This window comes from Mesoplodon mirus, assembly GCF_964341445.2.
Source record: "Mesoplodon mirus genome assembly, chromosome: 1".
In the NCBI taxonomy this organism is placed as follows: domain Eukaryota; kingdom Metazoa; phylum Chordata; class Mammalia; order Artiodactyla; family Ziphiidae; genus Mesoplodon; species Mesoplodon mirus.
Window position 1 is genome coordinate 225527811 of NC_138976.1, and position 14052 is coordinate 225541862.

Consider the following 14052-nt stretch of genomic DNA (forward strand, 5'->3'; position numbering starts at 1 on the left):
TGATACCGTCTTTGAAGGAAGCATAAACCCTCCGGCTCTTGGAAGTCACAAGGAAACACCAAATTCTTTTCTAACTAGGGACCAATCATCCACAAACTCCCACTCCTGGCCCACAAGAGAGAAGCAACCACTTCCCAGTGTGGGTCACGGTGTGTGTGTGTGTGTGTGTGTGCGCCTGGGCCCCACTGAAATTCTACAGGAGGACGAAGCATGAAAGACAGAGCAACAGGATGCCTCACATCGACAGTGGAACCGTGACGGCAGTAGGAATCGTAACTCGGGGGGTGACGGGGCTGAGTGAGTGGAGAGTGGCAGCTGGCAGTTTGTGGGTTTGGCAAAGCATTAGTACCATCTTTGGAGTTCAAGTTCATGGATACGTGATCTGTGTAGTGTAATTAATAATGACTATTATTAACACATCAATATTCTACAGCCGCTAAAGAGCCGTGGAGCCTGAGCAAGACCACTCCCCTCCCCTGGTCTCACTCCCTTATGTAGCAGGGGGCTCGGCTAGATGGGTCAAAGGTCAGCCCACCCCACCACCACCCCCACGGGGCGTTCTACTCGGGTAACTTGCTGAGGTCTCAGTCCTTACCTTGCCGATCCTCCCACTTGCCTTGAGGGAGAATCTTTTAAAATCAAACCCTGAACCTCTGTACTTGACCTACCCACTGGCTTTGCCATTTGGACAAATATCAAACAGTTATTGACAAGTTAGCCACAGGATAGTAACAGTCTGATTCAATTAAAATTAGTTGTTTAAGTCAGGCACAGAATCTCAGTGGAGGCTCAGGGCGAGCTTCTGGGGAGGGCACGAAGGTGACGGAGGTGACACGGTCGGAATCCACCAGGAGGCCTCTGCTGCGCCCCCCCCTCCCCGGGGAAATCCACTCCTAGGCGCTCCCCGGGGTTGTGGCGTGGCAGCAAAGGGGCTCTTTGGAGGTTGGGACTGGTGTTCGTGGCCAGAGCAGGCAGCAGGGGGAGGGTGTGCCTGCTCCCACCCCAGCTACACTGGTGGGACCACACACACTGGAAACAGTGTCCCCGCACTTGGAGGGCCGAGGTCGAAGGCCTCATCCAGGGCACTGGCTGCGGCCCTGGGGCCTGCTTCCCCAAGCTCCACGTGTTATTCCTTTTGGTCTTCCTTTGCTGGTGGGTCCCTGTCGAGGCTGCTGAGTCACCCACTTAGGGTGAATCTGAGCCAGTACTTAGAGGACAGCAACAGTGACGTGGGCGCGGCTGATATCTAATCACCTCCCCCTGGGGGTCGGTGCCCCTGGGGAAGCCTTCTGCAAGAATCACAGCTTTGGTCCCCCTTTGGGTTCCCAGGTCATAGCACCAGTGATTCCGGAAACAGGAACGTGGGTCACTAAGGGGAGGATGAGACGTGTGCCCTGGGGACCCACGTCTCGCTGAACAGCGGATGCAGTAGCCCTTCTGCAGGACTCTGGGTATTAAACCAGGGCCAGGCATGGGGACACCGAGCTCCACAGCTGGGCCCTGAGAGCACGTGTCACAGGTCCTGGGGACGCCCTGCCTCCGGGGAGACCCGGTCGGGTAGCTGGGCCTCAGCTGCCTTCCCACGCCCCACCCACCCACCGCTGCCCCCCACCGTCCACCTCCCAAACCCTCGTTCCGGCTCCACCACCCCGTCTAGGGCTTCTCAGCACAGAGAAAACCTGCGGGAGTTGATGTTCATCTTGGTGACCCCAATGAGCTTGAGTGGCGCGGAGAGACTGAAGGAGGAGGCGAGCGGGGCGTCGCAGAAGAGGTCGGACAGCTCGTCGCGCTCCTCCAGCTCGTAGGTGGCGTCGTTGAGCATGCGCCGGTGGAGGTCGCAGGTCTGCTCGATCTTCAGCTTGTGGATGTCACTGCGCAGGCGCATGAGCTGCCGGGCCAGCTGCTGGTCCTGAAGCCGCATCTCTGTCTGCAAGGGAAGACGGGGGGAGGCGTCAGCGCCGAGCTGGGCCGGGGAGAGGGGTGGGGGGTCGGTGCTTCAGCTCCATAGTCCGGGACCCGCCCAGGCCCGTTAACAGGAGACCTAATGAAGGGCTTGCATCACCATTTGGGGTCCACCTAGAGAGAGCAGCCCGTTCCCAGCTCAGGGAGGTGAAAAGACACAGAGAGTGAGGGGACAAATAAGGATGTGCGTGCCAAACAATCCTCTGTGCTAAGCTAGATACTGTGTCAAAATCCTTCTGCAAGACATGCGTGTCAGCCCTGGCGTAAAGGTATTTCCAGCTGTCTCATTGTTTACAGATATATATAAATGGAGTAAGGGTATAAAGAATTGCATGGGAATGATAAATACCAGATCCAGGCGTCATTTCTGTAGCGCAGCGGTTATCACGTTTGCCCAGATTCAGGAGCACGGTTGCCTTTAGGCAGGAAGCAGGGACTGAAATTGGGGAAGGTATTCAGGGGCTTCAACTCTGTTGAGGATGTTTTGTATCTTATGTTGGGTGGTGGGCAATGCTGTCACAGTATTTGTTAACCATTTAAGAATGTCTGTCTTAAATGCATTTTAAACATTTAAGAATTCGGCCTTGGAACCAGGTGCATTTCGGGGTAGAAAAATTAGCGACTTCACCAATAAGCATTTCATTGCTCTGTTTTCTCTCTTCCATGTTTTGATGTACTTCTACAGATCTCTTTTATACAGAGTTTATAGGTGAGAAAAAAACCAAGATAGAAAGTCTTGCCTGGGGATCAGCAAAGTATTTAATGGCAAAACGGGGTTAAAATTCATAGCGTCCTGTTCATTAGTTTACTTCTCAATCCTTGGGCATCGTAACCCAAATGTATTGCCAATCAGAAATTGTATGGGGCTTCCCTGGTGGTGCAGTGGTTGAGAGTCTGCCTGCCGATGCAGGGGACACGGGTTCGTGCCCCGGTCTGGGAAGATCCCACATGCCGCAGAGCGGCTGGGCCCGTGAGCCATGGCCACTGAGCCTGCGCGTCCGGAGCCTGTGCTCCGCAACGGGAGAGGCCACGACAGTGAGAGGCCCGCGTACTGCAAAAAAAAAAAGAAAAAAGAAATTGTATGGATCTAGAATAGTGCCAAATCAATGCTGGCGGGCTCACCAGAGGGCAGCTGGTCATTCATTCACTTATTTGGAGCCTCCAGCCATGCCTAGAACTGGGCTAGGTGCTGCCTAAGCCCTTCTGAAGGAGGTGGGGGTCCACTTTGCCTGAAAGTCAGTGCCAGCTCACACCACTGCTTTATTTAATATGGTCTTCTGTGAGTTTGGCTTGAAGCACTTCTCTTTGGGGTATCCTGTAATTTGAAGATAGATCTCTTTGAAAGCTAGGAACCCTATGGCTCAGATCTGGACCAAGGAATTGGCCTCAGGAATCGCGTCTTTAATCTGAAAAGATCCTTTTAAGTTGGAGAATTTCAGTTTTGAGCAGGTGTCTGGAAGTACCTGTGAGATGTGGTCAGCAGGGAGGCCTGGTGGGGGGAAGGGGCCATTTTTCTATGGCCAATAGGTCTGGTCCAAGCTCAGAGAACAATTTAGTGTTGAAAACCCATCAGAGTCAGCTGAAAGGTGGGGGGGGCAGGGGTTGATAGTAAGGCATCTGTCCAGGTTCCTTGGGCTGGACAAAGGCCACCTCGGTGGAGACACCTCACACACCCATTGAGCTTGGAGGTGTTCGCCTCTGCATAAGGGGAAGGAAACGGCTTCCAGTGGGGAAGGTGATGCATGTCCCTCACTTATTGGAGCCCAACACCAGAAGAGGCTGATCATTCTGTTTCCTCAGTAAGCTTGGTCCTGAGGGCCCATCACAGCGTGAGCAGCCCACCCTAGGACTGGCTTGCAAGACGTATTTCGTTATGACTCATGAATGTAAATCCACATTGCACCTGATGCTCAAAGACACAGTGTTTGTTCCAGGGCTACAAGGAAAAGCAGCAGTGTTGGCCCCCTTCCCACCTACTCTGTGGGCCACACAGGAATTTTCCAAGGGGACTCCACACCTTAAACCCAAAACTGAGTCCCCGCTTAAGAGGTAACTCCACTGTAATCAAGCCAAATCCATATAGAAATGCGTTTTCTCAGCCCCCGAAGAAACCTGAGCAAGATGTGCAGGGCTAAGAGGCTTTCTTTTCCCCCAGGAGTTTTTCAATTGTGTTAAAATACACAGAACATAAAATTGTACCATCTTAACCATTTTGAAGTGTACAGTTCGGTGGCATTAGGTACTTTTACATTGCTATGCAGCTATCACCACCAACCATCTTCAGAACTCTTTTCATCTTGCAAAACTGGAACTCTGTCTCCATGATATAATAACTCCCCATTTTCCCTCCCCCCAGCCCCTGGCAATCACTATTCTACTTGCTGTGAATTCGACTATCGAATTACCTGTGTACGTGGAATCAGTACAGTATTTAGCGTTTTGTGGCTACCATATTTCACTCAGCATAATGGCCTCAAGGTTCATCCACGTTGTAGCACATGTTAGAATTTCCTTTCTAAGCCTGAATTATATTCCACTGGGTGTATACATCACGTTTGGCTTATCCTTTCATCCATGGATGGATGTCTGGGCTGCTTCCACCTCTTGGCTCTTGTGAATAATGCTGCTATGAACACAGGTGCACAGTATGTGTTCAAGTCCCTGCTTTCACTTCTTTTGGAAGTATACCCAGAAGTGGAGTTGCTGGATCCTATGCTAATACTATGTTGAATTTTTTGAGGAACCGCCATACTGTTCTCTGCACCATTTTACTGCAGCCAGTAAATGTTTTTATTCCAGCCTGTCCAGAGGCAGGAGTCAGCCCCTCTTTTAATTCTCCAGGAAATCCCTAGTGATCCATGGGACTCGGATAAAGAGACATCACAGCAAACCACTTACACACTTAGATTCTTCTGTCCTGAGTTTCCCGACCGCCACCCTCCCTGATGCCCCCTTTCTAGCCCCTCCCCACTCTCAGAGCCTCACCGCCCCTCACACCCCCTCATCCCTTCAAGCAAAACCCAAGAAATCTCCCTCTTCCTCTTGCAGAGCAGCTTGATTACCGCCTTTAGTTACTTCTTCCCTCCCTTGGGGTTTCACCTTCCACCTTAGAAACAGCCCGCCTCTCCTAAGAGCCATTCTTATCTGACTCAGAGAAGCAAACGTGTGTTGGCTGCAGCCAAGCACTGACCACAACACAGCTATTGCAACAGGGCTACGGGTCAGCCGCCACCCCCGTGGTGTGTGTGCTTTCTCACCCCAAGGGAACACACCCTTTCACCAAATACTATACCACAGTTAGAGGATTGCTGGAGTTACAGGCAGCGCCTCTGAGAATCCGACAAGTAACTTTACCCTGCAGAGGCAACGGGCCACCCTGGGAGGGGGGATTGAAATCGGCATATCCCACAGCTGAGCCTTTGCCAGGGAGAGCATTAAACTCATGTTGACAGTTGAGTCACCAGGGCCAGGTTTTAGGGCCAGCATCTAAGTCTTTTTAATAAAGGCTCAAAACTGGGAGGCCCTGCCCAATTTCAACATTCTGCACCTAGGCCTGGAGAGAAAGGACGTACATGGTGAAATTCTTACTTTTCTTTGGCCAATATTCTTCAGTTCATATGGTGCATTACTTATGATCTATTTGCTTCTTACAGCTCTTGGAATGGACAGTATCCAGGCAGACAGGAAAACAAAAATCCCAAGGTGATCAAGGGCATTTTGTTCAATCCCGGTTTCTGAGGCTGGAATCTAAGCTATCCCAGCCCAACAGCCACAACTAGTCTCTGATTGACGCTGAAGAGAGACTGGGTATAAAATCCAGGCCATTTTCTCGGAACATGCTCCCTTCTCTATGAGACTTAATCTTGAACCATGGGAAGAGTTTTCATAACCTGTCTCGTGACTTAGCTCGACTAAACGTCCAGTTATTGTTTTAATCAGCATTGTGTAGAAAATAGAAGCCTGGAAAAAACATGATTCATTATTTGATCTTGGGTTTGGCCTCTGAGAAAGAGCCAGAGACACGCTGTGAGGAAAGAACGTGAGGGTTGTCACTGAGGTGAGCTGCTGGGTGACAACCACAGATGCTGGGAAAAATTAATTTTTTTTTTCAAATACCCCCTAGAAACCATACTGGGTTTGTGAATTGATTTCCAGGGGATGCTGTTGACTCAGGCAGAGGCTGGCACATGTTTTTCGGCCTCCGCTTGCTCTGCAGCCCCAGTCTTGGCGCTGGGGCAGGTACAGGCTGAATCTGGGTTCTCCTGATGCCCCTGGAGCCATTGCCTGCCAGGAGGGAAAGTCAGAGCAGAGCCCCAGAGCCAGGACAGAGAGCAGGGGGTGCTTCAGGCCCCAGCAGGGACTCTCCGTCCCCAGTGGCAAGAGTCAAGCTCTACATACTATATGATAAAGTCTTCGGTTTTCAAACTTGGAAGGTCCTAGGCCAAACTGCCACCTGCACAGGTGAGGCTGACCTTTGGGAAGGACAGGGTGGTGCATTCTGAAGGCCCCCAGGTCTGTGCCCAGAGGCTCTGGGTTCTAGTCTGCTTTGGTCTGAATCTCTGTGTCCCCCTCAAATTCATATGTTGAGACCCTAAAGCCCAATGTGTTGGTATTAGGGGGTGGGCCTTTGGGAGGTGATGGCGGTCATGTGGGTAGAGCCCTCATGACAGGATTACTATTCTTATAAAAGAGACCCCAGAGCGTCCCCTCATCCCTTTCCATCATGTGAGGACACGGCGAGAAGTCTTTAACTCGGAAGACGACCCTCCCCTGACCATGCCGGGACCCTGATCTCAGACTTCTAGCCTCCAGAACTGTGATAATTGAATGTCTGTGGTTTATTAGCCACCCAGTCGGAGATGGTTTGCTGCAGCGGCCTGAATGGATGAAGACAGTCCCAGTCCAGCCTATAAGGAGATGAGTGGCCTGGGGCGGGAGATGTGACCCCTTTGTGGAAAGAGGATGCTCGTCATCTCCCCCCACCTCATAAGGGTTGCATCCTGGACATGAGGGAGCCCTAGAAGCCGTACACCCAAGAAAGGAATTCTGTGAGAGGGGAGAGACGGGAAAGACAGGCCCAGATGAGCACACCCACGTTCACCTGTCAGCCTGCACCTCAGCATCCTTTCACGCCTCCCTGCCCCCCTCCCACTCTCTGCACTCAGTCCTGCAGTCAAGAGGCCAGCGGCCAGGTTTCTCCGCTTCTTCAAACCTTTCAAAGGTACAACCAGCCCGCCTGGCTCCCTTGCTCTCTCCAGCCTTGAACTCCCATTCTGAGCCCCTGGCGCCTTGTGGCAGCCACGCTGGGTCTGTGTCCCCTCCCCCAGAACCACGCCTTCCCACGCCATCATCCACGTGCCCAGCTCGGCCCTTGCCCCCCATCCCTGCAGGCTGGGTGACACCCCAACCATAGATACCTCTTACGGCAACACCTACACACAGCATTGCCTGTCTCCTCACCAGACAGTAAAACACGCAGGAGAGATCAGGCCTGGCGCTCAAAAGGCATTGGCTGAGGTGGAAACACAAGTTGGAATAAAGTAATATATTTTTTAAGTTAAAAAAAAAAAGACATTGGTCGAATGAATGAATGAATGAATGAATGAATTCAATCCTCCTAGAGCCAGGTCTTGATTTTACACAGGTGGGACAATCCTAGGACACCATCCTTGACTTTCCCACCCAGGCTGCCCTCCAGGCTTGGGGAGAGGCCTCGAGTAGAATGAACAGAGCATCAGCTTGTGGGTCCAAAGTCCTTCACCACCACTCACTGGAGGTGCCCCTCTGGGCAAGTTGCTCAAGCTGCCTGAGCCTCAATTTCCTCATCTGTGAAATGGGTGCAATAATATTGCCTGTTCTGCGAATTAAATAAATAAAACATATATAAGACACTTGGTCCAGGACATGGGGTTCCACAAATATTAGTTCCGCTTTATCCATTCTTCATAGTCAGAGCTAAGCCGTCAGTTATTTTTTCTTATTTCCCATACGACATTCTTATCTCTCCTACTAGGTTTAGGATTTCTGGAGGACAGTGTGATTCTCTTTTGTTCCCCAACTGCCTGGAGCTGAACTAGTCACCAACCCATGTTTCCCACACACTTTGGGGGTGATTGCTCACACCTGACACCTGTGTCACCCTTCACATTGTTATCAATACCAAGTACAGCCAGCTGGGCTGGTAGGGCAGTACTGGCATCTCGTCACCAAGTGGTCTGTCCAGAGTCACAGAGCCAGTAATGCCGAAGCACCTCAGCATTTGCCGTGGAGGCATCTCCCAGGCAGGGGTGTCCTCAGCTTGGACACGATGGGTTCAGGCCCACAGGGTGGGCCGGGGACTTCCCCAACTTCCCTGCCACTGCCCTGGACAGCAAGTGGGGGCCTTGCTGGGCAACAGCTAGCCCCGGGATGGCGCCCCCCTGTGCCAGGCTGCTGGAGTGGGGCCCAGGGCACAGCTATTCCCCCTGAGCCACAAGCAAGACTGCAGGGAGGGCTTGCCCCCCGCCTCTCCCGCTAGGGTGTCTCTAGGCAAGAGAGTAGACAGAGACGAGACCCCCCAGCACTTCCTGCTCCGCCATGAGCTCCTTGGGTTGCCTTCTGAACTTCCACCTGCAGGGAGCACCCGCCAGCACAGGCAGGAGTAGCGCTTCATTAAGGGATTGCGTGGAGATCAGCTCTAGCCAGGGCCATTGTCAAATGTGATGGAACAGGGCTGAGGTGCCTGGCATCCTTAGGGAGCCCCCAGAAGACCCCTGGAGCACCTGTGTTGGGGCTTCTAGACTTTTCTTGGGTTCTTGGCTCCCCGGCTTGGAAACGGATGGGCTGGGAGTTTCACGTCTGACACCGAGTGAGCCCAGGAACCAGCCAGGAGCCCTGGCTGCCCAAGAGTCAGGAAGCAAGCCCTGTGGAACTAGGTCTCCTATGAGTGATTAAGGCACCCCTGCACCTGCGGTGTCTATCTATAGCTTCCCACCTGTGCCTTCAAAAGGAGGTGAAGCAAATCTGTTCTCTGCAAGTGTGAGCAAGGCCATTAGGTCTCCCAAGTCGTTTCACACTCCGTTACCCTGGAACCTGCCTCCTTAGGGGGGATGACGGTTTGGGCTTCACCCCGGGAGGGGCCTCACAGCAGCCTCAGTGCTGGGCTGGACCCAGAGCCCATCTCAGGAGGGTGTCTGCTGTGCCCGTGGGGCGTCCGTGACCTGGCTCCCCTTCACGTGCCGGAGCTAGGGGGTGAGTCCGAGCACACCCTGGGTGCTCAGGAAACCTCGGGGACTGCTGAGCGCCCTGCAGTGTGTCCAGCACCAACGTGGGGCCACCGGCCGGACTGTGGGAGAGGCCAGAGAGGGCAGGGGGAGCCCACGAGCAGCAGCTGCTAGTGGACACTCGCAGGACCTCTCCACCCATCTCCCCCTCTGGCTGGAAAATGAAGGCTCACCGCCCCTTGGGTTCCTTCCTGCTCGAGCACCGATGGCTCCGTCCATAGTTGTAACCAGCACTGCGAGAAGCACTTGCTCCGGCAGGAGGAGGCTCTCCTCCTCAGCCCCTGTGCCGGGGGGCGGGGAGGGGGGGGGCGCCCGCCCTGGGGGGAGCCACGTGGGAGGTAGAGAAGCCAGGGCTGCCTGCCACCCGGGCCCCTCCCCGGCAACTGGGCACCTCGGGGCCTGGCCTGGCCCTGCCAGCGGCCAGGAGTGGTGCCCCCCGAGTGCCAGACCCTCGGTGCAGCTCTGGAAACCATCTCCCTGCTGCCGAGGGCTTAGCCACCTGGAGGCAGCCTCGGTGGCCTTTCCCTGGCTTTTGTCAGCTCGCTGGCTGAGTCTGGCTCATGCCTGAGTCTGGCTCATGCCTGAGCCTGGGGACATGGCCAACACCTCGGGGCAGTGCCAGTTTTGGCTTTTCAGCCCCTGGAGGAGCCCCGGGGCAAGGGTGGGTCCAGAGCCTGTAAAATAACACACCCCTCAGAAACGGACAGTCCAGCCCAGGGGCACCTCGGACGTGAACAATCCCGAGACCCTGTGTGCCACCCTCTGTGTCAGGATAATGAGCGTCCTCTCAGAGGCAGGAGAGTGCCTGAAAGAGTGCAGGATGGGGAAGCACTGGAGAACGACAGCCCAGAGTTCCAGGAGTTGAGACAGCACGTTGACTGCTCAACTCATGAACTACGTTTGAGGTTTTGACGGCCCAAAACCTCGTGAACCACGATGCGCCTTCACCTCTTTTGACCTCGGGAGCCCCTGGCTGGGCAGCAGGGGTTCTGAGGCCGGCATATCTGGGCTCCAATCCCTGCTCTGCTGGTTGATCACGGGCGAGTCACTTTACCTCAGTTTCCTCACCCATAAAATGGGGGTAGTATTAGCGCCACCATAGAAGAGGCACATGGCTGTGCGTGCATAGTGCCTGCCCACCTCGGGAGCCCAGCAGGTGCCCTCTGCCCTCTGTGCCCTCCTCACTGTCCCGTCACAACCCCCTGCCACGTAGGATGTATGATCTCCGCTTTACAATGACAAAACCCGGGGCCAGGCTAACGGGGTTTCCTAAACTCACACAGCCAGGATGAGGTAGAACTTGACAGGACGTCTAATCTAGTTACACACTGCATGCTTTGCTGACTCCACCTGCGACCGGTTACTGGCCCTGTCACATTAGAATCACCTGCAGGCACATGCGAAGTCCCAGCCTTATGGCATCTAAATTTCCACAGAGGGCTGGGAGGGATCCATGGTTTTACACAATGCACTGGGTGCCTGATCCAGCAGTCACGACACACCAGCCTGGAGGGTAGATACCACAGCTGGGAGGGTGCCCCTCCGAGGAGCTGGGTTTTAATTATTACAGGACAATGGGAATGGGAATAAGGAGAAGGCTAATGTCAAGCCTTGGAGACGTGCATTTGGTTGCTAAGGAAGTTAGGGATGTGTACTTCCCTTTGGTTAATTTCAAAGTCCACCGTGCCTGGCACTCGGTGATTGCTCAACATGGGCCTCACACCCCAAAGCATTTGGGGACTATATTTACTGCTCCTCTAGCATAGCTCTTGTCTCACGGTGTCACTGTTTACATGTTTGTCTCATCCACAAAGGGCGGGCCCCATAAAGACAAGGGCCCTGTCCCCACCGGCACCAGCACCTAAGCCCAGGCATTCGGTCAACACTGCTCATACTGAACAAACAAATTGGATCGAAGGACGCCCGCCCGCCTCTTACACCCCCAGGACCACCTCGTGCTGTTCTTCTGGTTAAGTGCGGACATCAGGTCTCTTTTCCTTCCCTCTCCCATCCTCTTCTCTGCATTGCAAGATGGCCAAGAGGTGGAAAGCAGGCAGGATGTCCTGGTTTGGAGCCACCTTCATCCCACTGGTTAACAGTTCCTACCTAATGCCAAGCGGGGGATGTCTGGCGACGGCAGATCTCATTTTTTATCTTTTTCTAGGAGATCTGATGCCTTATTTAATCTGGAAGCTATGAGGGGAGGCATGTGTGCCAATTACACTGGCTAGAAGAGGAGCTTAGTTCTTTCCCGTCTTTTGTCTTTTACTTTTATAATCTTTTTGTCTCCCTAATCATATATATTTCTATTTTAGAAATTTCAGAAAGTACAGAAAAGTCCAAAGGATAATATCAGCTCCCAGAAATAAAGATCATTGATGTTTTGGAGTATTTCCTTTGTGGGCCCCTTTGTTTAGCAATTCTTTAGTAACCGCTAAAGGCCAGATTAACGAGATAGCCTTCCTCCTGCAGGAGCAGATGGGTGGAAAGCCCCAGCTACACGGAGGAGACATAGCCTCGGGCAAAGTGACACCTGGGCTAGAAACTCTTGTGCGTCAAACCCCAGCTCAGCCAGCAGCCCCCTCGGTAGCTCTGAGCAAGTTATTATCCTCATTATGGACCGGGCATGGCTGCCCCAATCCCTGCCATAGGGTTGTTATGAGGCATTGCTAATAACTCTCTGTGACCCCTTACATGTGTCCCATTCTAAAATCAAGGCCTGATTTTTTTTTTTTTTCGGCCGTGCCACGATCTTAGATTCCCCGACCAGGGATTGAACTTGCGCCCCCTTCATTGGAGGGTTGGAGTCTTAACCACTGGACTACCAGGGAAGTCCCCCCATTCTGAAATCAGCAGAGTTTCAAATGCAGGCTTTTTGACAACTCGTGGGCCCACTGACTTGAACATCTGATGTGAGCACCTGTACCCAGTACAAAGGAAAGAGATCTGGGTCCAGAGCCAGGAGATGCAGGTCTGTGTCTTGGCTTAGCCACACCCTTACATATGACCTTGGGCAAGTCACTTAACCTCTCTGACTCTCAGGCTTATCATCTTTCTGAGCCTCAGTCTTCTCATCTGTAAAACAGGAATAGCAAATACCTCCAAGCCGTCTCACTCAGATACTGTACATAAACGTGCCTTGAGGACCATAAAATGCTCCCCCAGATGGGCGGGATTCACGCCTCTCACCTCCATCCCCATCAGAAGATGCTCAGTGAGCTTGAACTGTCATTTGGCCACTAACACTCAGTAGCAGTGGATAACACTGGCCTCAGAGGGCTGTGCCTGGACACACCAGTCACGTGCTTGTCAAGCGGGCAGCACAGGTAAGAGAGGGTTAACCCGGAGAGGCCAGCTGGGTCCAGGGCTAAGGGCCTCCTGCCATGGCAGGCCTTAGAATAATTAACACTTGTCAGGTTTCCTTTCCCTTTTTCTAACAACCATAAACACCTTTTTGGCGGGGGTGGGGGTGGGGGGTGGGGGTGGGGGGCTCTGTCTGTGGGGATCATACACCTGCATGAGGCTAAAAGAAAAATATCTGTTGACGCCCAGGGATTCTGGCCACAAAGACAATGCCTTAGGAAGCTGGAATGTTTTGTTCTGGTTTTAGTTTTGGCACCGCACAGGCCAAGTAGACGATTTCTCCCTTTTCTTTATCCTTCATGTTGGCAAGGGGAGCGTTTGAGCAGCACTAAAGAGAGAGGCAGAAGGGAGTGTCCCTTTTTCTCTTGGGCTGCAAGCTCTGGGGCCAAACGCAACCAGAGGTTTGTGACATGTTCTGAATTTCAGGCTCAGCTAGAGGGCTGAGACCCACAGCTTCAGGGCCCCGTCCTTTCTAGCTCACCCCTTCCTGAAGCGTTGCCCCAGCCCCACTCCAGGCCACCTGCACCTAGTGAGGCCACCCTGAAGGTGGAAAGCTGGAGGCTGTGGCCTCTGGCAGCGGGAGCAGCCTGGACCAAGCAGAGCTGCAGAGGCCACTTCACTAGGCCCTGAGTCAGTCTCCCCAGTAAACGATGCTGGGTCTCAGCCTGGGGAGTCAGGTGGCCCGAAGCTGCCGGGCACAGAGGCGGCAGCCCTGCCTGCCATGGCCAGATGGTGACACCTTTCCTGAACACACAGGGAGCTGAGGGTCAAGCCTTCCTGGCTGGAGGAGCAGTGCCAACAGGGCTTCAGGATTCCCACCCTCCTTGTACCCCCAACATGTTACTCTGAAGGAAAATCCTCTACTTGCAGGTCCCTGGGGGTGTCAGGAGCGACAGACAGCGCTTTCCCTGCAGTGAAAGCTGAGAGGAAGGGTGGACCCTGAGGGAGCTGCTAGGACCCTCTCTGGCCTTGGAAATAAGCCAAGATTCAGGCAGTCGCTCTCTGCCTTTGAGCTAACCTCCTAGCAGACAGGGGTGGACCGCCTGTCCTTCCAGACCCGACATCGTCTGCCTCTAGGAGGGTCAGCGTTGACAACAAGAACCTTGCTGGGGGCTTCCCTGGTGGCGCAGTGGTTGAGAGTCCGTCTGCCGATGCAGGGGACACGGGTTCGTGCCCCGGTCCGGGAGGACGCCACATGCCGCAGAGCAGCTAGGCCCGTGAGCCATGGCCGCTGAGCCTGCGTGTCCGGAGCCTGTGCTCTGCAACGGGACAGGCCACAGCAGTGAGAGGCCTGCGTACCGCAAAAAAAAAAAAAAAAAAAAAAAGAACCTCAGTGGTTTCATCACCTGCTCCGGTATAAGCTCTTGATGGTCAGAGACCCGTTCAGGGCACAAACCCACGACTGAGCCCAAACTCCCAGCCAATTGAGTTTGGCATCATGTGGGGCCAATAGCTACACAGCTGA

The 14052-nt window shown here is 53.6% G+C and overlaps 1 protein-coding gene across 1 annotated transcript in view; it reads right to left on the bottom strand.

Moving 5' to 3' along the window:
- Positions 1 to 1629: 1629 nt before the first annotated feature.
- Positions 1630 to 14052, bottom strand: part of FAM167A (family with sequence similarity 167 member A) — a 33212-nt gene continuing 20789 nt past the window's right edge. Inside the window, exon 4 of the mRNA XM_082614393.1 lies at positions 1630 to 1927. Coding sequence (XP_082470519.1) covers positions 1664 to 1927 — 264 coding nt within the window. The 3' untranslated portion in view covers positions 1630 to 1663. The remainder of the gene's footprint in view (positions 1928 to 14052) is intronic.